The sequence below is a fragment of the Asparagus officinalis genome, chromosome 1 (assembly GCF_001876935.1).
Source record: "Asparagus officinalis chromosome 1, Aspof.V1, whole genome shotgun sequence".
Lineage (NCBI taxonomy): Eukaryota > Viridiplantae > Streptophyta > Magnoliopsida > Asparagales > Asparagaceae > Asparagus > Asparagus officinalis.
Genome location: NC_033794.1, coordinates 5,587,888 through 5,611,455, shown reverse-complemented (window position 1 = coordinate 5,611,455; position 23,568 = coordinate 5,587,888). Strand labels below are relative to the sequence as shown.

Genomic DNA, 23,568 nt, shown 5'->3' with positions numbered 1-23,568 from the left:
CTTTTTTCCACAAGGGAAATTTTTTTCGCAAAGTCCTAAATTCGTGAATTTTGGCAGCTCATGAAATCATGAATTTTGGCCTTTTTTAGTTATTTCGGTCAATGGGATGAGTAATTTTACAATGATCAAAAATCTAAATTTCGTGAGCTACAGCCCACAATCTTTGACCATTTTTAGTCGTTTTGAACTATGGATACATAATTCCGCTACAGCCAAAATTACGATTTCTAGAGCTATAATGCATGAGTTTTGGTCATTTTTAGTCATTTCGACCCATTGAAATCATTTTGTAGAGTCAAAATTTACTATTTCACGAACTATAACCCATAAAATTTTTCATTTTTTTTCGTTTTGACCCACTTCTAAAAAAAATTGTGGAGTCCCAAATTTATGATTTCGTTAGCTATAGCCCATAATTGTTTACCTTTTTTAGTTAGTTCAACCTATTGACAAATAATTTCGTAGAGTTTAAAATTTTTGTTTTCATGAGCTATAATTTATGATTTTGTCAATTTTCATTAATTTTGACCTCACGTAAAAATTTTCATAAAGTCTAAAATTCAAGATTTCATAAGCAGTAACCCACAATTTCAAGGGCTACAACCCACGAATTTTGACCATTTTTAGTTGTTTTGACCAATTGGATGAATAATTTTGCGGTGATTAAAATTCACGATTTTGTGAGTTATAACCCACAATTTTAGCCATTTTTAGTCATTTCAATCCTCTAGCAAATAATTTTATATAGTTCAAAATTCATGTTTTCATGAACTATAATTCAAGATTTTTGTCAATTTTTATTTTGATCCAAGGGAAAAGTTCTGTAAAATCTAAAATTTACGATATCATGACCTATAACCCACGATTTTTTTCTGTTTTCAGCTGTTTCGATCAATTGGTAAAAAAATTAGCTATTGCCAAAATTCACAATTTTGAGAGCAATAACCCATGATTTTGGATATGTTTAGTCTTTCGACCAATTGGATAAATTATTTCATGGTTGTCAAAATTATAGATTCCGTAAGCTATAAACTTATGACTTTTGGTCATATTTATTCATTTCAACTCATTGACAAATCATTTAGCAGAGTCTAAAATTCATGTTTTCATGAGCTGTAACCTTAATTTTTTTCCATCTCCATTCATTTCGACCCAATGGAAAAATTTTCAGAGTTCAAAATTCACGATTTCATGAGCTTTTAAGTCATGATTTTTATCCATTTTTATTCATTTTGACCCAAGTTGAAAAGATTTCACAGAGTTCAAAATTCACGGTTTCATGGGCTATAACCCATAAACTATGGCCATTATTACTCATTTCCACCGAATGACAATCATCTTCACGAAGTCTAAAATTCATGATTTCATAAACTATAGCTTTTCTTTTAGCAATTGAAGAACATAGTTCTCCACTATGTGGAATTCAGAATTTTGTTTCTATTTATACATTTTTTTAATCCATGGCAATCCTCAGCTATGTCAAAGATTAGTGTTCAGATGTACTCATCAACTCATTGCCTACATGATTTTATTGGGGAATGGAGGTGAAATATCCATCATGTGTAAATAGATATGTGAGGAACTTTCTTTTTGCTAATCGTCACATACATGAGTTGCTAGACAATCATAGATTAACATAAAACGTGCCTGATAATTTGATAGTAACACTGCGACAAGTAGAAACATGAGACTATTTGTGTACAGGCATTTTCGAATACTTGTTTGTAATATACTTCATTCGTGTAAAAACAGTTTTTACCACCTGCTCATGCCTCAGTTTGCTAAACCATTTGATGCTGTAATTTCAAGGATTTATTGAGAACCGTTCATATTGTAACCAATGTTCATGCATCAATTTCTACCTTGATCACCTTTATTAGGAAAGTAAATCTAAGCAATCCCCTTGTTGGTTGAATTTTAGGAAGGAACTTGAGCAAGGAACCCCCTAATCAACCAAATATCGTGGACCAGCTAGATTCATACAATCCGTTTTTGGTTCGTTATGCCTATTCCACAATTCACGAAATAATTTCAGATTTAGTAATGTTTCAAATACATCAGACAAATGCATGAATTTATGCTAACCGGTCAGCCCAGTTCTCCTGATACATTGAAACTTCTGATTTATGCTAACCATTTCCATTTGCAAATCTTTATATAACAAGCTTCTTTGCCTCTGAGAATGGCCAAATTCTAACCTCTCTTAGAAACTGAGCCCTTCCGTTCCCTCATATCCCATGGGAAAAAAAAACAGAAAATGGCGTTCCAATTTGAAGTCGCAAAAGTGTTTCAATGCAACCTGAAGAAATTTTCCATTTCTACAGAGATGAGATGCGTGAAGACTAGCCGTACATCCCGCCTTGGGTGTGGATGGTATGGGGCTGAAGCTGCAGGCTTCGAAGGCATTCAGACGTATGGATTCGAACGGGCTGAGACTCCCTGATGTTGCGCTGCATTCGGTGAGTAAGCATTCAGAGATTCTTTCTTTTTTCACCCTTTTTACGCTATACGACTCTTTGTATGATTTCCAAGAGTGTTTGCAGGCCATGGGTGATGTATAGATATACTATCATGGGCTATTTATTATATGTAGTCATGCTCCTTTTAATGTTTATAGGATTTGGCATCTTTGACTACCATGATCAGTGAATGATTTTAAAGAATTTGATATTCATAATATTTTATCCGTTCATATATCAAATAAATAGTTGGATTTGTATGAGATACAGTAAATGTGATATGATAATAGCAGAATCTCTAGGTGATGCTCGAGTATTCTTGGCTCCCTCGGGACTACGCCCAGTATTATGATGTTCTTCTTTCTGCACATGAAATTACTACTGTTGGATCATCTGAATTTATCTTGACTTTACGTTTCTCTAGAACTCTCTAGAACCTTCTACTTGGCGAGGGGTACATGATCAGGATATCGTGTGCAACTCTGTCGAGTCATCTTGGGAAATGTGGTCCAGCCTGAAACTATGGAGGTTCTATTGAGCTGGTAGGGCTGCTGCTGCATGCTATATCTGGATCGGTAAACCGAGGATCATACGAAAAAGGTATATCTCTATGTTTCTTCCTCAAAAATACGTAACTTTTATTTATCAACTTGAGTAATTAACTCCTTGAGAGCCTGACCATGTCTATTCGCGTTCTTTTTCTTGATCCGTCGTCTCAGCTGTCAATCAATTTATCTTGCAAGTCATCGAGCATTATCGACCATTGTTATGATTGAATTTGCTGCGAGTGATGGTGGAAGTCCCAATGCGCCTGAATCCAACAATGCGTATTCTGTTGCTGCCCGGGGTGGTCAGTTTGTTGATCCTGATGCGACCGAGCCTGCCTCATGTGACTGAAGATCGAACGAGATGCAATCAGATGGAAAGAAGACGAGGTGGGCAAGAGGAGGCTAGCTGCTGCAGATCATGAGACTGTTGAGTGTTATTATTATTATGTTTCCTTTATATTCCCTAGTGCACTATTTTGAAAGGCCGAGTAAAAAAAAAGAGTCGTTAAATGTATCAACAAGTAAATTAAAAAATGATACTCCAAAAGGTCCGTTATTAAATTTGAAAGTCTAGAGAGCCATTTTGATGTCATAAGTAGGAATGTACGAATGGATCCAAATGGTGGCGAAATGAGCTTGAATTTTTATTGTCTTACAAATTATTTAGTCTCCTTTTATCTGGTACCTTCTCATGTGATTCTGTTTCCAGTGTCTCCCCCGATATTTATACATTGAGTGGCACACCTTGGGGCACACCCCTCTCACAGCTACAATGCACGTGGCCCACTTTAGATTTTTAAAAAACTCTAAAATGGGCCCCGTGCACTGTAGGTCTGTAGCTGTGAGAGATGTGTGCCCTAAGGTGTGGTGAAAGGGTGTGCCTGTAGTGTTAGTTTTATACATTCTGCAATTACAATTGTTCACAATTTTTTTTCCTCAGTAGATGACATTGCTCAGAAATCAGCAGACTATTTAAAACTGTTACTGTAGCACACTGGAATACTGTATCATTTTTAAAACTGCAGCAGAGATAGGAGCTGTAGCAATAAAAAAATATAAAAATACTGTAGCATTTAAAAATTGGGATTATTATAAAGAGAAAAAAATGATTGCACGGTGTTCACGACTAGTTTGGCATAAACGTACAACTCCATTCCTCAGGGTTGTGCGCTGTGAAAGGGGAAAAAATGGATAGAAGGTTCATATTAACACACGCACGTATTTTCTTTATTATGAATCGGCGTCAGCCAGAATAACCTGGAAATACCCTTACCCTTATATTTACAAATTATATTTAACATTTTCTCACATTTTTTAACAATAATTGCATATGTTAAAAAAGTTGAATATCTGGATCAAAAATAAATAGACATTTTTTAAAAAAATGCCTATTTTATGTAGATAATGTTCTCATTTTTATATGTAGATAACGTTATCTTGTTTATAAGATAATATGCAATTTTAATATCATCTACATGAAATAAATTAGTACCGGAATAAAATTTAATATTATAAATATCATATTTATTATGATATTTAAATATATCGTAAATATTTAAGAAAAAATAATAATTATATTAAAATATACTATAAAAATCTTATTAAAATCACATTTATTATGATATTTCAAAATATCATACATATTTAAGGTTCATTCTGCATGTCGCGATGTAGTTACGAATATCATGAGCGGTAATATTCGGTCTATTGATGAGGACTACACTTGCATGAGTACATGCGCTCCGTTGAACTTGATCTACATATTCTAAAACCCCAACACACCAAGTTTGGGGTGAATTCGTCGTCGTTTGACCCTCCATTGAACCATGTGAAAAGTTCTATTCATTCAAAACCGTTAAAATTGATACGAGTGGATGAAGGGTCAAACGGCGACGGGTTCACCCCAAACTTGGTATGTTAGGGTTTTAGAATATGTAGATCAAGTTTAACGGAGCGGATCATCCACAATATTACTCAATCATGTGATTTTAGAGGCGTCATAGGAGGAAATCCCCTCCTATGACAAGGATATATATTGCTTCGTTAGCCAAGATTTTTTACGTGCTACGTAGACAGATGATGTTACGTTGTGTTTCATGTGGAGCTTGTTGCAGGTAAAAAAAGCAGTCAAGGTCCCTGCTTGTAGTGCCAAAAAGGTGCAAGCCACTAATGATATCTTCTGCCATCATGAGAATGAACTATTCACAGGTACAATGAATCTCACTAACTTAGCTATAATCATACAATGAATCTCACTGACTTAGCAGATATAACGACCTTAGCTGCTAGCATTTTATATTTCAACAGTGATGTGATTTCTTTTCTTTATCACGCTTGGATTTGACCACAATGACCGTGACATTCATCTTTTTGAAGCAAAATTTGGCGTGCTCATGATCAAGTTCTAAAATCCGACCCCTTGCACTAAATAATTTAATATTCTTAATTACTTACCCTACCGAAACTCCTTTGTGGTCGGTTGTCTCTGAAGTTAGGCCTGGCTCAACAGTTGATAGAGATTTTCGCTTTGTCTCAAAAACAAAGGACATTCTCGTTGTTCTCGTGCGGACGCATCGAAGCGAGATTAGCTCCAAGCTAGGCTCAGATTAATGAGTACAATAAGCCTTTTTCTTTTTTTTCCTAGTTGAAAACTCACTTTTAAATCACCTGAAATCTTTTAGCTTGCTTTCCTAAAGCAACCACATTATTGACCAAACATGCATTCTTGTGCTCTAAAAGGTGTAGATGTTCGAAAAGATGTTAGCCTTTGCTTCAGAAGAAGTAAACTGAGAAGGAAAGAACAGGGAGAGAGCTGAGATCTTTGTGCTTCTCAAAAAAGATCTAATTCGCCTGCTTACGGACTTTTTGTAACATTAGAAACCAAATTTAACGGTAAACATGATGATAGAACAGTTAGAAAATACTTTTCAGTTGAATCCAACACAACACCAATAAAACCACAAGATCACGAATTCCGTATACATTTGCATATAGTTTTAACTATGCTGCTAATATAATTTCAGTAGAAATAAAGCCAAAACCATAACCTAAATGAAAAAGTTCTTCTTCTTGACTTAGTTCAGCACTCAGTAGCTGCTCTTTTGCTGCTGACTGCTCCCAACTGGAGATCAAAGAAAGAACGGGAAAAAAAAATCTGTTCAGACTGTGATTGACTGGTAACTACGATGAACTGGTTAATTTCTGTAGGTAGATATTATAATAGACTTATAAGTTAACAATTCAAATGAATTAAAGAATGCAGTCAACTTACAACTAGTGTTGAAAGCTCAGAGCTCTTCAGCACTCTCAGTCTCTTGGCAGTTGAAACAAACATTCTACAATTGCAAGAGAAAATGGAAATGGTATGAAATTTTGACAAAAAAAATTCTTTCTTTTGCTTGTGAGTTGGAACTCACCTAACAATAATATACCGATAATTCTATTTATGGACTATCTATTGCTAATCATATACATTTTTCTTCATATGAAGTGGAAACTAAGCAATTACTAGGAATTCTACCCAAAGATTTGTTTCTTATGCCCAATTTCATTGCTTCTCTTTAAGTACACTATATTATATCCATCACATCAACGTTATAGATCTGTCAATGATCTAATTAGTGTTTCCATGATATTTAATTACTTGTTAGTTGAGCAATCAAGCAAAGTGAAAACATCAAAGCTTATTCAAGATATGAGATTACCGCTCGCTCAAGTTTCCACTTGCTCAAGCAAGGGGATTATCAGCATATCAACTAATAAAAAAATGGAATTACTACCGAACTTTACATCCATTAATGTCACCACTGTGGTCTGCTTCCTTGTCCAAAAATACGATATGACGTAAAATTCGACTAATCAAATTCAAGGAACTTTAAGGAGGGGGTGTCAAGAGGGGTTGCACCTTTCTTGAAAAAACTAAAAGGCAAGTAAGTTTGTGCTAGTCTTTGCTAAATTAATAACACAATCGACTTAAAGTTGCAAATATGAGCTATAGATTGCTTTCATGAGTCAGATTTGTAACAAATTAAAAATGGCAAGATTACGTTCTGTTAGAAAAAATAATAATAGATTAGGAGAGGGAAGAAAGCATACTCCCATGGTACATCCCCAACAAGCATTCTGTCTCCTTCATTGTCTTCATAAACTAAAGTGTATTCACCAGTTCCATCCAATAATCCTGTAAATGCTTTTTTCTGCTCGGCAGTAGCTAGATCCTTTTGAGCTGAGAAAACCAGTAAAAATATCTAGTATTAGTAAAGGAAACTTTGAATAATGGTATGAACATTTTAGGAAGCGGAACCTAAACCATAATATTTACTACTTGTCTATACTCCTTATCAATCAATCTTTTTGAGAAGTACCTGCAACTGCAAGAAGTCCTCGAAAGAGCTCTTCAACAGCAGGAGAGAGCTTATCATAACTATCGTAGGCTTCAAGGTCCACTTTTCTTCCAATAGGTATCCCATCCATGTTAATTTTCACGAAGACGCCTTTCTTGCAAGTTTCGGGCTTTCTTCCAGTCTCAGAGCCTTCATCCTTGGATTCATCTGGTGTCAGTTTCGAAGAGCTACCGGCAAGATTCTTCCGAAAAGATCGGATAGGTGGCCATCCGACTACTGGAACTGAAGTAGTCCTGCACCCTCTAGGGAAGAAGAAGAACAGCAGTAGTAAACACTATATGACTAATACTATTACTTGCACTTTGAAGAAAAATTTGAATTTCCCTGCATATGTTTCTGGATAAATTACAAAAAAAAAAAATCCCTTGCGGTTTTCATGACTGACACAAAACCCCAGAGATTTTGAACGTGATAGTTTGATCCCCTCTGTTTCAATTTCTATAGTGATTTACTCTCATATAAATATGTTTATGTTACCATATTAAATTGATGATCATTTGACAGGAACTAAAATTATAAATTGAATTATATTCCTTATGTTCCTTGCAATTTTTTTTAGCTAGAATTGTGTTCTTTGAAATGAGACTGTGATTTGACATGTGTATATCAAACAGAAAGGAAAATCTTATTCAGAATTAAAAAAGAATTAGAACTTTGATATGGGAAAAACCAACCAGATTAATAATGGTCAAAGGGCTAAACAATTCAAATGGCCCAAAATAAGAAATCAGTCCTCAAGTCAGTACAAGGGTTCCGAATTTGCCATAGCAATAAGCAACAGGGAACTATCCAGCATGCATAAAAAAGACAATGAGAAGGGTAACTGGGTAAGGATCTCAGTATCATTTAAATGCAGATAATTCAAAGAATCAAATAAATTAAAAGAGCCAACAACTGCTACACTCATTATGGCTTTTCCAGTATAGGTGACAAGAGGCATGTGATAGAGAATAACTCGCAGAGAGAAGGCCCTACTCTTATATTCATTGAAAAAAAAAAAGTACACCATGGAGTTGTTGCTAGTAGTACAAATTCCATCCCTAGGCCACAACTAGCTAACTGTACAAAACAAAAACCTATACCACTTAAGAGATATAAAGTATGGGCTGGAAATAGGGAAGAATATCACCACAGAAGACAACAAGTTGCAGAAAACAAATATGAGAGAAACCCAGCATCACTGGAAAAATAAAGGGTAAATTACATAAAATCACACTGAAGCATTAACATCTAGGGCAAATTACGCATAACCCCTCAGCAATACCTTCAGTTGCAGTAACACCCCCAACCCCCCCAAAAAAAAACTCTTTTACTAGCACTTAACACCCTTTATTTGTTTTTAGAAAAAAAAATATGAATGAGTTTATTTAGAAAATTTCTTCAAAAAAAAATCACCAGGAAGATGGTGTGACTTGCAATTTATCTTTCTCAAAATGGCATTTCAGGGGGTGCTTAGTGCTAATAAATAAGTTGAGGGAGGTTTACTGCAACCTAATGTATAGATGAGGCGATTTATGTGCAATTTACCCCCCAAACTCTAATATCACACGATATGACAATTATATGCACTCTCGTATAAACACATATATGATTAATATATTGAAAATTGATGATTATTGAATAGAACTTGAAATGAAGGGATAAATATCACTTTTAAAACCTGAGGGGACTTTTTGTAATTTATCTAAAAACAAATGTATACAATTTAAATAGAAATATTCGAGAGAGAGAGAGAGAGAGAGCGCAAAAGAGGGGAGGGGGGGGGATCTCACCTTGCTTGAGAGCTCTTGCTATTGGGCCTAGCTGCATTAACAGAGGCAACAGCATGTAGTGATGATGGGCAACCTGAAGAAAAATGAAGAAAATGGCAAAGAAGAAGATCATTAGACTCTACAAAACAAAACCCATTACAGAAAATTTTGCCTGGATTGAAAGTGTACATTCAGTATTGGCTGCAACTGTGTCCAAAAATCCTCTTTTAGTGGGTTTAGAGGCTTTAGGAAAATAACCCAGTGAGAGGACTGAAGGATCTTCTTCATCAACTCCTGGTGGGCCCAGCTTCAGCTCCAGCTTCTTCTCCTCTTGAGCATCAATCCAATTTCTCTCCTTTGACGCCATCAGAGTAAGTAGCTTTGGACAAACTTCACTTTTCTTTCTAAACTCTTCTCCCATTTTTTTACTCAGACTGGAAAAACAGAGCCTGATAGGAGGACCTAGAAGAAAGAAAAAATGTCAAAAAAAAAACAAAACAGATAACCAAAAACATATCGAAATCACACCCGTAAGTTAGATACAACTCCTGAATATAATTAAAATAAATAAATTCAAAATTCTCACCCTCACAAGAGCAGAAACAGAGCAAAAGTCGTCTCTTTTTCCCCCCGCTTTCAACCCTCTTTCTCTCAAGAGAGCTTATGACACCTCAAAGACTCAAGAACCCACATGGGGAAGAGGACTGCAAACAAACCCAAGTCCTCAAAATGAAACCTTGGAGAGGAAGAAAAAAGGGAGAGAAGGAAAAAGGAAACGGAAAAGGCTGCTCTGTTTTTTTGTTTTTTTTTTTTTCCTTTCCTTCCCGTTTGTAGTTAAAAGGGGAACAGGAGAAGAGAGCAGCAGAGAGAATCTAAATCAGTAGGAAAAAGACCCAGAAATGGAATTCAAGAGCACCATCCACGCAAAGACAGTGCCCTCTCTGCGGCAACAGCACGCTTTTCAAAGCAGTTCTTCAAATAGACAGCTCCCCCTACGTATCTACGGAGTAGTAGGAAAGAAGCAATGAAGACAAATCTACCACCATAAAAATACACGTATTTGTACTGGATATAATGTTACATTGCGTATAACAACTCTAAAGAGCCAAATACCAAATAAGAGTAAGATTCCTATCAACTTAAGTTGATGTCCACCAAACTTTCTAGCTACTCATTTATTAATATAAAAAATATTTTCATATCATGCAAGGATCTCTAGGCAATATGAGTGGCTAAAAAGTTTGGTAGACAACTTTTTGCTATCCATTTAAATTGACACAAGTTTTATTCAGCCAAATAATCTATTTTGAGTTGCAAGTTTTAAAACAACGAGATCAATTATGGGTGAAAGATGTGTTAGCCATTGACTTTGCATTGATTTAAGAAACTGACACACGATGACTTTGTTTCATGCTTGGACTCGTATTCACTGGTCACATAAATTAAAAAAAAAAAATCGAGCATGGAATAACCTAAAACATTATTAAAAAATTTTATTTTTCGCGTTGCATGAATGATGTGATAGGAAAGTTCAATGAACCGTGATGATATGCAAATAAATAAATAAAACCAATTAGAATCATTGTTATTGATAGTTTAATTATACGGTCTATTTGACCTATATTCCACTTAAATCTATCATATTTACAAGATTTTTCAAACTTCAAATTTGTCAGTTTATCCCCAGAAGTCATCCCTCAAACTTCTGTTAAGAAATATGGTGTATATATTCTTTCAAATTCCAATAAATAAATTATATATATATTTAAAAAAAATCATTTCCCGTCTATACTTGCCACAAATACAAGAGTAGCATGTGAGTCTTGCACGCTGCCATACTTCTATATTTTGTGGTCCAAACTCTAAAGCATATGGTTTTGTTGATTTGCATGATGAATTTAGCTTGAGAGCATTTGGGGTCCCTTGAATCATGAGCTCTTTGAAACTTTTTAGGAGCTCAACTTGCATAGTAATATTCGATCAAACTGCCTAGTTAATATTTATATTTTTACACGCTTTGACATTTTAGATGTTAATATTTAATTATAACGCTTTGATATTATTTTTCTTGTTTTTTTTTTTCATTTCTTTCTTTCTCTTTTCCCCTTCTCATGCGCGGGAGTTTACTTCGTTCTGCCCCTCCTCTGAATTTGCCAGACCTGCAAAAGAAATTTATCGGGAAAAGAAACTGGTCAGAAATACAAGATTACGTTAGAACCCTGTCCTCTTTCTTGTTACATCCATTTTCTTCGCAAACTACGAGGGTAAATTAGTCACTCTCAGCCGTTCTTTTGTTTGCCCAATCTCGATCGTCGCCGACCGTGGTTAGTTGCTCGCGGTTAAAATCGTAGATAACGAGACTTCTATCGGTAACTTCTTATCGTGACTCCGGCTTTTATTTACGACACGTGGAAAAGCTCACGGCACCAGCATCTTATTTGCGGGACCCGCTGAAGTCTGGGTCAGTGGTTTGGCATGTGGTCTCGCTTCCAGGAACCCGACCGCCCAAATTCTCGCGACTTATTTGTTTTTTTTTTTTCCTTTTAATTTCTCATGTCGGCGATTTCATCATTTGGCCCGGTGAATAAAGATGCTTTTGTTGCTCCATAAAGACGAACTTTTGTGGTATAATTAATAAATAATGATAGGGTCACACCCTCTACTACACTCTCAACCACACCACCTCTCTTATTACAGTACAATGGGCACACATGAAATTTTAGAAATTAAAATCTCATGTGGGCCCAGTGCACTATAGCAAGAGAGGTGATGTGGTTGGAATTATGGTAGATGGTGTGCCCCTAGTGCCTCTCATAATTAATCGTACACTTACGGTAAAGTGACTGAATAGCTACGGTTTTATGAGAAAGCATTTTCATGCGAGTAAGATGTTTATAGTCAGAATTTTCGTAAGCTAAATGTGAAAATAATGGAATGCGAAAAAACAATATATATTACTTTCAAGGCAAAATTTTAAATTAGTGATAAGCTGACGTGCTAAAACATTGCTCTTAACCACTTAAAAGAGCTCGTGCGAATAATCTCTTGATAAGCTAAGATTATAACTGGAATATAATCTCCCAACATGATAAGGGGAATCATCGAGTTCATATTTATCCTCCCTGCATTAAAACTTATGGCCCTGAGTTTTTACGAGTCATACTCTAAATTGTGTGGAGTTGTGCCTTTTTCATTTACGATCATTTCGCTATCCCCACTAATTCTAAAAAGGGCCCTACTCCTTGCCCAAGCTGATCCTAAAGAATCTTAGGATTGATGTGCGATGTTTTTATGCAAGTGAGAGTGTTTTGTTGGGTTGTGTGTGGATTGAGCAATCACTAGGGGTCCCCTTACAAGTAAGCTATGAAGAATGTTGCGAGCATATTGATCCCTATAAAAAGTAAGCATTAATCTTTTGACGTAATGTTTCTTATACTTACAATCGATATTAAGAAAACATTAAATAGGAACGGTGTTTACAATTATAGTTAACATGCAGTAATCAATACAATCATCAACTTTAAAATTGATATAAAGACATTTGTAAGCTTATACTACTTAGAGGGTTTCTATAGAACGCTCTTATTATGTGATTTTTTTTCCCCGCTCTCGCCATGTTTTTGTCAGAACTTGTGGTTTTGGTCTTTACATTCCAACACCATCAAATCATAATTGAATCAAAAATATGATTATTATGTATTTGTAGTGGAAAGCATTAGCAAGTACTGATGCTTCCTCAAGTTAGGCAAGCTTGATAGGGAGGTTCTCTTGCACCAGATTCTTTACTTTTGGCACTTTAATTTCTTTTTTGAAGGCTTCCCTTATTTGGTCTATGATGGGCTCACTTGCCAATTCACTAAACAGCCCCACTTGCTAGAGATTTCTAAGGGTAAGCTGCGAGCAAACGGTAGACTATTTTTTGTTAAACCGAACATAATCTAGTTCGATTTAAAACTGAATCAAATCATGTCAAATCAGTTTGGTGCGGTTCGTTCGGTTTGATCATAGACATGTAAAAGTAGAGAATTCTAGCTAAAAAATAAGACTATTACTCCTTCAAATTTTTAACAAGCATAAATTTTAGACTAAAATTAAACATTTATCAATTAAAATATATAAAAATTATTAATATAAATTATACATTCGCTCTGAACAAGCATAAATTTTAGACGATTATGTCGGAAATAGTCGATTCGGTTATTTCGGATCCAAATATTTTAGGACCGAACTGAACCGCCAAAATTGCAAATCGACTGTGCTCACCCGAGTTATCTCTGAAAATCATATGAAACCAAGTCATCAATCATCAAATATCCGAAGAGTTAACAATATCCAAAGACTATTAACTCACTAGATGTACACTATCAAGACGAAGCATTGCAGTTTTTCATTATTGGACTATGATTGCAGAAGGCAAACGTGAATTGTAAACTCACATCATCGTTATACTAACTTAACATCCCGGATACAATTAAGACAATAATAAATCATAACAGAAACACGAACCATTATAACAGCAGTATTAAGTATACAAGCAAAATTTCATTCCCGAGAAATCTTCTAACTATGATTCAAACCATCTTCTAACTTCTCTACTTCCAGAACTCGCAGCATCTTTAGATTTATCGGAACTTCGCTGTGAGAAAGTATTGCGGTACTTTTGTATGAGCATATCAAGCTTATCCTCCGCTTCTCTATCTGAAGCCCCCGCTCTCCTCCTCTTTGCATTTTTTGTTTCCTTCTGCTGCTCTTTACCAGCATTTTGGAATTTCCTCTTATGCTCTCCTCCTCTTTGCATTTTTTGTTTCCTTCTGCTGCTCTTTACCAGCATTTTGGAATTTCCTCTTATTTGAGGTGCCTATTGGTTCTTCTTTTGGCTCCAGTTCTTTGGTTTGTTGTGGTTTTCTTCTCTTTTTTGAAGTAAATTTTGCTTCTTTTTTCAGTTGATCTCCCTGCTGCAACTTGGCAGAAGAAAATAGCATTCATATATGCTCCGCATAAATAGAAGTGGGATATTAAAAAGAGGCATATATACCAAGTGGGGGAAGAAAATCTTATACTTGGCAAAAGTAAATAACATTCAATAGAGGGCAGATTTTTTTCACCGCATATTGATACTCACCTTTTCAGTGGTTTGTTCAGCTGCAACTGACCCATTCTTTAACTTGGCCGAAGAATCTTTATTTCTTCTTGAAGAAATGTTCTGTTTTCTGGCATTTTTACCCTCCTTGATCACCTCAACATTATCTTTCGTTCCTTCGCTGCTAAGTTCAGATTCTTTAAAAGATTCCCTATGGCCTTTCTTAGATTTCATGTTTCTCAACTTTTTCTTATGACTTCGGTTTGTGTTAGCATCTTCTGTTTGAGATGAAGAACGGTGTCCCTTCATGCCTTCTTCTAAGCTGCCACGATTTTCATTTGAAGAATCCAACTTAGCTTTCTTGTGCCCCTTCATTCCATCTTCTAAGTTGCCATGACTCTCATTTAACTTGGCTTTCCTGTGCTTAATTTTATGGATGTTCTCAACAGCAAATTCCACAATAGGCCGATACTCTGGGCCAAAAGTTTCTGTGTCAAAAGGACACTATTATATTAGTGACTACAAGGAGGTGTAAACTTAACCAACGAACTTCGAATGAACGTTAAGGAAAAGTCAGGAAGAGTAATGGGCAGAAGAAACCCAAGGGCAACTCAATCAATCCTAACAATTATGTTTAGAATGCAAAATAACAACATCTTGATTAATCATAACTCCCAAGAGAATTTGATTCTTAAATGGCAGTTTAAGGTTGCTAATGATTGCAATGGTTATTAGAATAGAGTCAATTAACTCTTTCAAAAGCCTTTTTACCTGGATTATTGTTAAGAACCCTAAGGGCTACAAGCGCATGCTCGTGTTCTTTGAAATCAACAAAAGCTACAGCACGTGGGTGTTTCTTGACAACAGCCTGTCCTTTTTTGACGTCCTTTAAGAGTTTTACCTGGATGCAAGCACGTGGGTGTTTCTTGACAACAGCCTGTCCTTTTTTGACGTCCTTTAAGAGTTTTACCTGGATGCAAGAGTGTAACTATCAGGAAAACCATCAACATGCAAGGCAATGAACATACTTTCACCCAATGTAGGCAAACCATTTGAATAACAGGCTGCTGCTTCGAAGCACGAATAAGAACAGCATCTATACAGAGCTTCTTCACATCCTCTTCTGACATTGTCTTGGGAAGATTGTAAATAATAATTCTAGTTCTTGATACATGAAATTTTGGAGAACGAAGCATTTCTGCCTTCTTCTGGGCCAACCTATAAGAAAAGGGTCTCAAAATAAATTGATTTATCAAGGCAGAGAAGAACCAATGATCCAATGTACATATGGTGTGTTTTTTTGAAGAACGCAAAAGACAGTCGGGTCATGTCATCGTCGTATAACTTGAAAAAAAATGAACTCAGCAAGAAAATTAGCATGGACAAATTCTAAAATAAAGACGAATAACATACACTTCACGCTTCTTCATATCAAATTCTGATACGCCTTCAGCTGCTGGAGAGTCGGCCAGAATTTCACCTTCCTGCTTTTGTATAAAATGATGTTATCCTTCTTCCCAGAAAATGATATGATTATATGCATTTTCAGGAAAAGAAGGGACAAATTACCTTTGCCAAATATAAATTGCGACGATCTTGAACCTCATTTCTTGTCTTCTCAAGGCCCTTTTTATGAGCCGAATCCTTGTCCAAAGCCTTCAAAACATTGAGTGATCTCCCCTTCATTACAATTCCCAAACCAGAAGCAGCATTTGCTGCAGTAACTGCCACATCAGCTGCGGATGTCTTACCAAACCTTAAGAAAGCAGTTCCTTTGGGTCGTCTGTCCAGTCAAAACCCAGCATGTTTTTCCAATTAAATTAACAAGATAGTAATCTTGATACATCTCATGGTCTTGATATTAAAGCTCAAGCCCTAAAAAAACATAGAAATGCCACTTACTTGGTGAGGGGATGAAGGACAGGAAGGAAAAATTCCACTTGCCCAAATACTGAGAACCTTTGCTTCACCTCTTCGTTACCAATATCATACGGAAGGTTGCTTATGAAGATTGTCCTCTCCAAATCACTTTTGCTCTTGTTGAGTTCTTCAGGTGTTTTTTCAGATCTTTTGGTGTCTACAGTGGACTTCGTTCCAGGAACAGTAGGTTCTTTGCTTACTTTATCATTTGCATTCAGTAATTCTTCAGTGCCTTCAGTTTTCTTCGAGTTTCCCCCCAATGATGGCTGAAATCCAGTTGAGGCTTTAATCAGATTATCTAGAACCTTTCTTGCAACTTCTGCCTCCTTTTCAAAATTTACTTCTGCGGGAAGCATGCTACTCTCATCAGCAGCTGACCCTTTCTGAGTTGTATAAGTTTCTTCAGAAGGATGCTGACTTTCTCCTAGACCACGATCCTCAACATCCTCAATACTCACATCATCTTCACTAACATCATCCTCTTTGTCACTGTCAACTGATTGTCCTACAACAAATAATATTTACCAGAACAAAAACAGTTTATGTAAAACATGTACATAAAAGACAAATTTGTACCTAATATTTTCTGTGTTTATTTTCAAATTTTGTAATGCAGAAATAGATGAGACAATAATAGGGTTACATGCATGCTATCCTAGAAATGCTGAGAACAACTTGGTGCGTATATCACATAGGCTAACAAACATTGAGTAAGAATGAACTATAAAAAATTTAATTTCCATCAGCATAAAGATGAATCTGCTTAAACTTAGCTGCTTTCACAAAGTGAAAACGGCTTTATGGATAAAAACATAGGTTAAAACATAAGTCCTAGCAAACAAATTTAATATTGGAAGTAAATGAGGATCCCAAAATCGATTCACGGTAAACCTAGATGGATAAAGAAATGACTTTTAGATATGTAGCACTTGTTCATAACTCAGAAAGCTTAAAGGTCGGATAATGAAAGCTAAAAGTTAGCGAATAGACATGCACAACAAGAACTGAACAGGGAACACTAAGGAGTGGTGCTCGGTTTCATATGGATGTACAGGCGTGTGCGTGTGCACATGTATGTATTAGGTTTACAAATTAGAATATTTTGATCTTTCTTGCGTATGCATGGTATAATGGCTTATAAGCCAAGTATTGTTTCATTATACTCTAGTGAAAATTGACCCTGCATCCACCAGTAGATCAGAAGTAGTTTAGTTGAAGGCATTAGCTCCAAGAACAAATAAAGACACACAGGTTGGTGCTTGGTTTAACCAGATAAATAAGAAAATTTAAAAACAAAACAAAAAAGGATGTAAAGTTTAATTTAACTGGCATGATAAACCTCACAAATTTTAAATCAGCATGCAATCACTAATAGATATTTCAAATTCAATGGAAGGCTAAAGTTCTAAGTTTCACATGAACATCAATGTCAGTGGTCTCAAACAAACATCATAACTAGAAGTCCAAATCCAGTAGTTAGAAAGTTATCCATTACAACCAAGAAACATAGCACATATAAACAGGGATAAAGCAGCCAACCATATACTATTATTTTGAGATGAAAAGCTAAAGGAAAATACTGAAGATGAAAGGAGTACAACTTACCATCTTGCAAAGAGGTAGATTTTGTAGCAGCAACATAAATTTTCTTCTGGACAGCCCAATCCACGGCAATAGATCTTTTCGCAACTACTCGGCCATTGATATTTTTTATGGCCTGAAAAGGAAAGTCTCGCTACTAAGATAATTTTTATTTTTACTCAAAACTTTGTCAAGACTATTGAATGATCAGAAACCATACATTTTCAGCATCCCTCTTGGACGTAAAAGAGACAAAAGCAAAACCCTTGGACAACCTGCAAGACATAAGGGATCAATACAGTGGCATCAAAAATCAGATCAAAGGAAAGAGAGATGAGTTTTCTAGTACCCTTGTTCTGAAACATGTGGAATAAATACATCCCAGACAAATCCTGCGGAGGAGAAAATATCTCGTATCTCATTAACTTTAACCTGCATATTAATTTTACTTCGGCCTGATCATTACTGTCTTCATAAAAGGTGCAGTTGGGAATTGGGAGATAGCAAAAGGTAGAAACAAACAGAACAATGCAATACCTTAAACGGAAGATTCCTGACTATTACTTTCCACTTGCTTATCTTAGATCCCTGAGTCAAGCCATAAGAAGAAAATATATCAAACAAAAAGAAAGTAAAAGAGCGACCAAAATAATAAGGATGATGATGACAAAAATGAAGACGATGATGACATAAGGATGAGCACCTAACAGATATCAAGATTATTCCACAATTACATGTCAACCAAATATATGCTACCTACAAAATAATCTCAAAGGCATAGAAATCAACCATAAAAATTCCAAAAATATAATGTGCTAATACAACAGTGACTTATAATTCACAGAAAAAACAGAGAACTTAAAAGATCACTATGCAGATAAGAGTAACAAATTAAGTTCGTTCTTTACCAAATAGAACCACATAATGTTCTTCCAAGTCAGCAAAGCATTCGAGTTTTATATCACACTTAAACATGCATCCTGAAAAACAATCATACATATGAAACAGCTCAGCTGAACATGCTTCACGGAATTTAATTTGTGACGCCTTCAGTCACAAACTTACCCAAGGGTAGCCAAAAAAATTAAAGGATAAGTCAAGCATAACTATTAGTGACAGAGTAAAGAATCCCCCTCCTCCTAAATATAAAAGATTAAAAATTAAAATTTAAACATTAAGAAACCAACATATATCAACAATAACAAAAAGAAGATCCCTCCTCCCAACCGAATAGGAGCAACACTGATAGCAGTAGAAGAAGTAATCAGCAATAACAGCGAAACAGGAGCAACAGCAATGATCTTACAGAACTTTGATAAATTTTTACATTGAAGGCCAAGGCCAAAATTTCTATTTTTCAGAGTTCTATGGCATTAACTGAATATGAAGTAAGATTACTATGAGTACACAAGTGCATCCAAGAACTTCAGGACAATGACAGTAACTGACTATGAAGTAAGATTACTATGAGTACACAAGTGTGTCGGAGAACTTAAGGTTAAGTTTGACATAGTATAGGAACATGTTTATAGAGCAACCCAAAATATGACAAAAGATGCAGCCATCTAAAGAAAGCATGTCAACGTGCAGCTAATATTAATTTAAATACAGTATGTTGATCTTACAAGCTCTGCACTGAATTATATATTTATGAACTAACATATTAGAAAATGAAGAGTCAAAATATCATTGCATGACACAAGTATGGTTCACTGAAAGATATACCTCCCCACCGAGTTGGCGTGCCCAAACACGCCCATTCTTTATCTCTTGCTGATGCAACAATCCTACGCAACGACATGCTGACTTGACACTTGCAAAGAGTACTGCTGCAGCTTCTGGTTTGCATCCATCTCGAGCAAGACCTAAAGCAGTCTCACATATGTTATAATTATAAAGCCCTCAGTAAAGTTCATCATTTTTATTTAATATGCAAGGAAATTAGGTAAATTGATATATGAACTATGATTTTACCCATATAATAAGAGAGATAAAAAAAAGATCTGATAATTTCATTGATGCAATAGCATAATCAGATACACTATAAGGTCCGTCATGATCTTATGATACATTTCCAATCTTGCAATTAAAAATATTATGGGCAGAAAGAAGCAGATATTACTAACCATGAAGTTCAATTTCTTCCTTTGGAAGGGGATAACTTACAGAGCATATTGTGCCAACCTCGCCAGCTCGATGGAATACTTCAACTGCCATCTCGGAACTAAGAAGACCACCAAATACTACTGTTCTAGCAACCCTTCAAAACGAAAAAAAATATATTAAATCAGTCATATTATGAAGGTGATTTCTACATGTGTTTTTTACAGTACAATGAAGAATTAAGATGGGCATAGTTTAGACAGGTCTAATGATGAGCAAACACTATTCTAAACAACTACACGGGGATGAATATAATCCAGACTTTTGGGCAGTTTAAGTCCATAAGGATCTTTCCTTCCAAAGTCATAATAGGGGATGAATAAGGGAAAGAAGGGATTACTGTAGCAAAAATACCGTGCTTTGCACGGACCGCAAACTAGTAGTTTATATACTCAAAACTGATATAAAAGTTTCATCACACCAAACATTCTTTTCAGTTAATAGTGTTTCTTCTCATACTAATCCAACCCATATTTATAAGTAGTTTAAGTAAGATTTAGAAGTTCTATATTTCTCTTTTTAAGTTGACAAATCAATGTGTTGCTTAACCTCATGTATACCTATCTATAGAAAAAGTTCAAGTAAGGTTTAGTCATAATAAAACTTAAGGTTCAGTTTAAATACAAATAGATGTTTAACATTGTGAACCATATGTATACAGAGTTAAATGCAATACTAAGGTAATATATCCTTATTATTCTTGCAACAGCAAGGATTGAAATTTTGAAACACAGCATTCTTGAGAAATATTTAACTTCTAATAGTAAGAATAGTGCTTTATGGTGTAACCTTGTCTTACATTTGGACAAGGAATCTAGTATGAGAAGTTAACAATAAACAAAAGGAATCATGAAAAAGTGTTCACAGTGAAATTCAGGGACCAAATCAGACCAAGTTAATTCAACTGCTATTGAATCAATGGAATTGCATCTCAAAGAAAATGTCCACAAAGATAACATGTTACCTTTGCTTTTCTGAGCCTTTTGCTTTATCAGGAGGGACACCATCAGGTTGTGGCATTTGATGAGCGCCACCAGTTGCTGCTAAAGTTTCTGAAACAATCATCAACTTAATAAATTTTAAGCAATCAAAGAATCTAAATAAAAATATAGCAGGACAGACTGACAGTGAAATGGAAAACAAGCTAAACCTGGGGCCTCTTGGTTCTTTTCTTGTGGATCTGGTGTCTGCGTATTTTCATTGTGTTTCTTTGGACCAGTAGATAGAACAACTGAATCTTTATCTGCTTTCGTCTCCTCCGGACACACTGCAGAACAAGAACCACCACCAAATTTCAGAAGGCTCACTAATACTGAAGGTAGACAAGAATTACAAAGCAAAGAATGCGATGATAACAGATGCAATCCTGAAATACTATGTTTTGCCTTCATTTTTCTTTTGCTGACGTTGATCCCTAGGAAGGCGATGCATTGCAAGCTTGACTCTCATTTTTCTACCACCTATGGCTGATCCATTTTTAACTTCAATGGCACGTTTAGCATCTTCCACAGAAGCACTGCAAAGAACGAAGTCAACCTTTACATCAAAGACATGGAGCATAACACGCAAAAAACCTTAAAGATTGAGATTGCTCATGTGGAAGTTCAAATCTTGGCTCTAAATATGAGCTCCCAACTACAGGAGACACGTAGAGGACTAAAGTACCAAATTGATTATTACATTAAAAAAGAGGAGTTTATGCAATAAACAGATTAACAGACACAGACTCCAGAATGAATTAAGATGTCAGCTTGAGAAAGATGAAGATGGTCATTTTGCATTAAAAAAACATCAACCGGTTATCCCAAACTACTTGAAGACAATAAAAAGAAATATGAGATATAGTTCACAAGTAGTGCATATGATGATTTGTGCCGAAGAGGATGTACTTTCTAAATGACGAGAGACCTTATGCAAAAGATATAGAGAATAAGGGGTCTGTTGTATCCCATTACAGACTTCAAGAAAATCTCAGCCTTAGTCCATTCGAGGGCTACTGGGTAACTTCCATAACTTAGCGGTAAAGATAACATCCTTCAAGTATACTTAAAAGTCCAAAATCCTTCCAAAAAGCAGGGCCAATAAACAGCTTGATTTTATTTTCTAGCAAACAAAATCACTTGCTAACTGTCCTAACTAAATAGAAATTGAGATTCCTACAAACATAGCATGCCTCTAACTCAAGTTCAACCCAACAAGGCCTCGTTTGGATAGAGCCAAGAACTCCACTCAATTCTAGGGTGGCAAGCTCTGCATATCCCAAGAGCAGAGAAGATTGCTGGTCCGACAATGAGCAAGCCATGTATGTAATATATGAGTTAGAAACAAAGACATGCTAGAATGAACGAAAGAAAATAGAGGATGTTGTCATGTTTCAACTTTCAAGAAGCATCAAAAGTCCAGTTTAAGAAGAGCTCTATCATGTAAATGTGTACCTGAGCCGAGTAAAGCATTTGAATGTCAAATTATTTATACCTTTAACCCTAAATTTTTGAAGGAAAAAAATGATAAATCTAAATATTATTGCAAATTGTAACCAACGGTAGACCCTTTTAGCTTAACAATATCAAAAGAGAAACAGAGTAAGTCTATAAACTTACAATTGGACAAACCCAAAGCCACGAGTTACTTCTGAACCTGTAGGCAAGAAAGTGTGTAAGAAACACGAGATTATTTCATATATCATAAGAATATTACCGAATGCACATAACAAAAGCTATTATAATGCAGAAAATCATGATGTCTCTCAAAGGAGGAAAACCAAGAAATTTCCAAATTACCCTTCAACACAGATCTCCGGAACAATTCATCCTACAAAACTGTCTTTCTGAATACACGCAAGTAAACATAAAGAATATACAAGTACGAAAAACGATGTGAAATACATAAGAACCGCATGTTCTCAACCTGAAATGGATGCCAATGTTTCAAACATGGTTCCATGAAAAATCCAGTGCTACACACAAATCTGATGCGCACAGGTCTTACATTGACTTCTATAATTATTTCAAGAAATTATACAACTCTTGGCTTTCTCGTCTTCTCTCATTCCGTTATGCTGCTTAGCTATTAAGCCAATGAATATAACAACGAATATATGAATCCCCAAACTATTATCTTTTCAATCGCATCAGAAAGTCCCATACGCCAACATTCTGCAGCAGTAAATCTTAATCAATTATATTTAAAATGCAGCAATTTGCACTATGTTAACTGCCCACCTTGATGGGTTACCATAAAGCAGCGCTTCACAGGGCCCACCTCGACGAACGCTTCTTCAAGCTGAATCAAACCCCAATAAGATTAAAATAATAATAATAATAATAATAATAAAAGGGTGCAAAACTCGATGAGCTACAAGTTCCAACAAGAAATCAAACAAAAAAGGAAAGAGAAGAAAGAAACGCACCTCTTTGGACTTGAAAGAATAGGGGAGGTTGGAGACAAACACGGTGGCGGGACAATGCTGCTGCCCTCCGTCGGGGCCCCGAGCGGGCCCACCACCATTCTCGTTCCTCTTACGCTTTCCCATCAGCTCTACTGATACAGTAATCTCCGGCGACGAAGAGGGGGGAGGGATTAGAAATCGACGGCGAACCGGCGGCGGCGTGAACTTGCTCGCGGAGGCAGAGGCGGAGATTTTAGGGCTTAAGGGAGTTCGCC

At 35.8% G+C, this 23,568-nt stretch overlaps 2 protein-coding genes and 1 long non-coding RNA gene across 5 annotated transcripts; 1 reads left to right on the top strand and 2 right to left on the bottom strand.

Annotated features, from left to right (window-relative positions):
• Positions 2,131-3,669, top strand: LOC109830068. Its single transcript, XR_002244199.1, has 3 exons — positions 2,131-2,459; positions 2,884-3,059; positions 3,179-3,669. It is a non-coding gene; the product is annotated as an uncharacterized LOC109830068 (long non-coding RNA).
• On the bottom strand, positions 5,910-10,108 carry LOC109847029 (auxin-responsive protein IAA6-like). Of its 2 annotated transcripts, none has more exons than XM_020416276.1 (7): positions 9,748-10,108; positions 9,351-9,623; positions 9,183-9,255; positions 7,372-7,652; positions 7,103-7,232; positions 6,279-6,342; positions 5,910-6,128 (listed from the first exon to the last, which is right to left on the bottom strand). In XM_020416276.1, the coding sequence occupies exons 2-7, from the start codon at positions 9,580-9,582 to the stop codon at positions 6,087-6,089; spliced, it is 822 nt and encodes a 273-aa protein (XP_020271865.1). In that variant the 5' UTR covers positions 9,583-9,623; positions 9,748-10,108; the 3' UTR covers positions 5,910-6,086. The 2 variants fall into 2 exon arrangements, with proteins under 2 accessions (XP_020271865.1, XP_020271869.1); XM_020416280.1 differs by having other exon boundaries at positions 9,351-9,595.
• On the bottom strand, positions 13,529-23,516 carry LOC109847016 (RNA-binding protein 28-like). Of its 2 annotated transcripts, none has more exons than XM_020416261.1 (20): positions 23,315-23,516; positions 23,127-23,187; positions 22,506-22,542; positions 21,291-21,421; positions 21,056-21,172; positions 20,870-20,957; positions 19,869-20,002; positions 19,468-19,607; positions 18,280-18,330; positions 18,092-18,174; positions 17,963-18,017; positions 17,767-17,878; positions 16,144-16,666; positions 15,811-16,024; positions 15,655-15,725; positions 15,291-15,459; positions 15,013-15,142; positions 14,284-14,729; positions 13,987-14,116; positions 13,529-13,916 (listed from the first exon to the last, which is right to left on the bottom strand). In XM_020416261.1, exons 1-20 carry the CDS (start codon positions 23,435-23,437, stop codon positions 13,726-13,728), a joined length of 3,006 nt encoding a protein of 1,001 aa, XP_020271850.1. In that variant the 5' UTR covers positions 23,438-23,516; the 3' UTR covers positions 13,529-13,725. The 2 variants fall into 2 exon arrangements, with proteins under 2 accessions (XP_020271850.1, XP_020271856.1); XM_020416267.1 differs by having other exon boundaries at positions 13,987-14,113.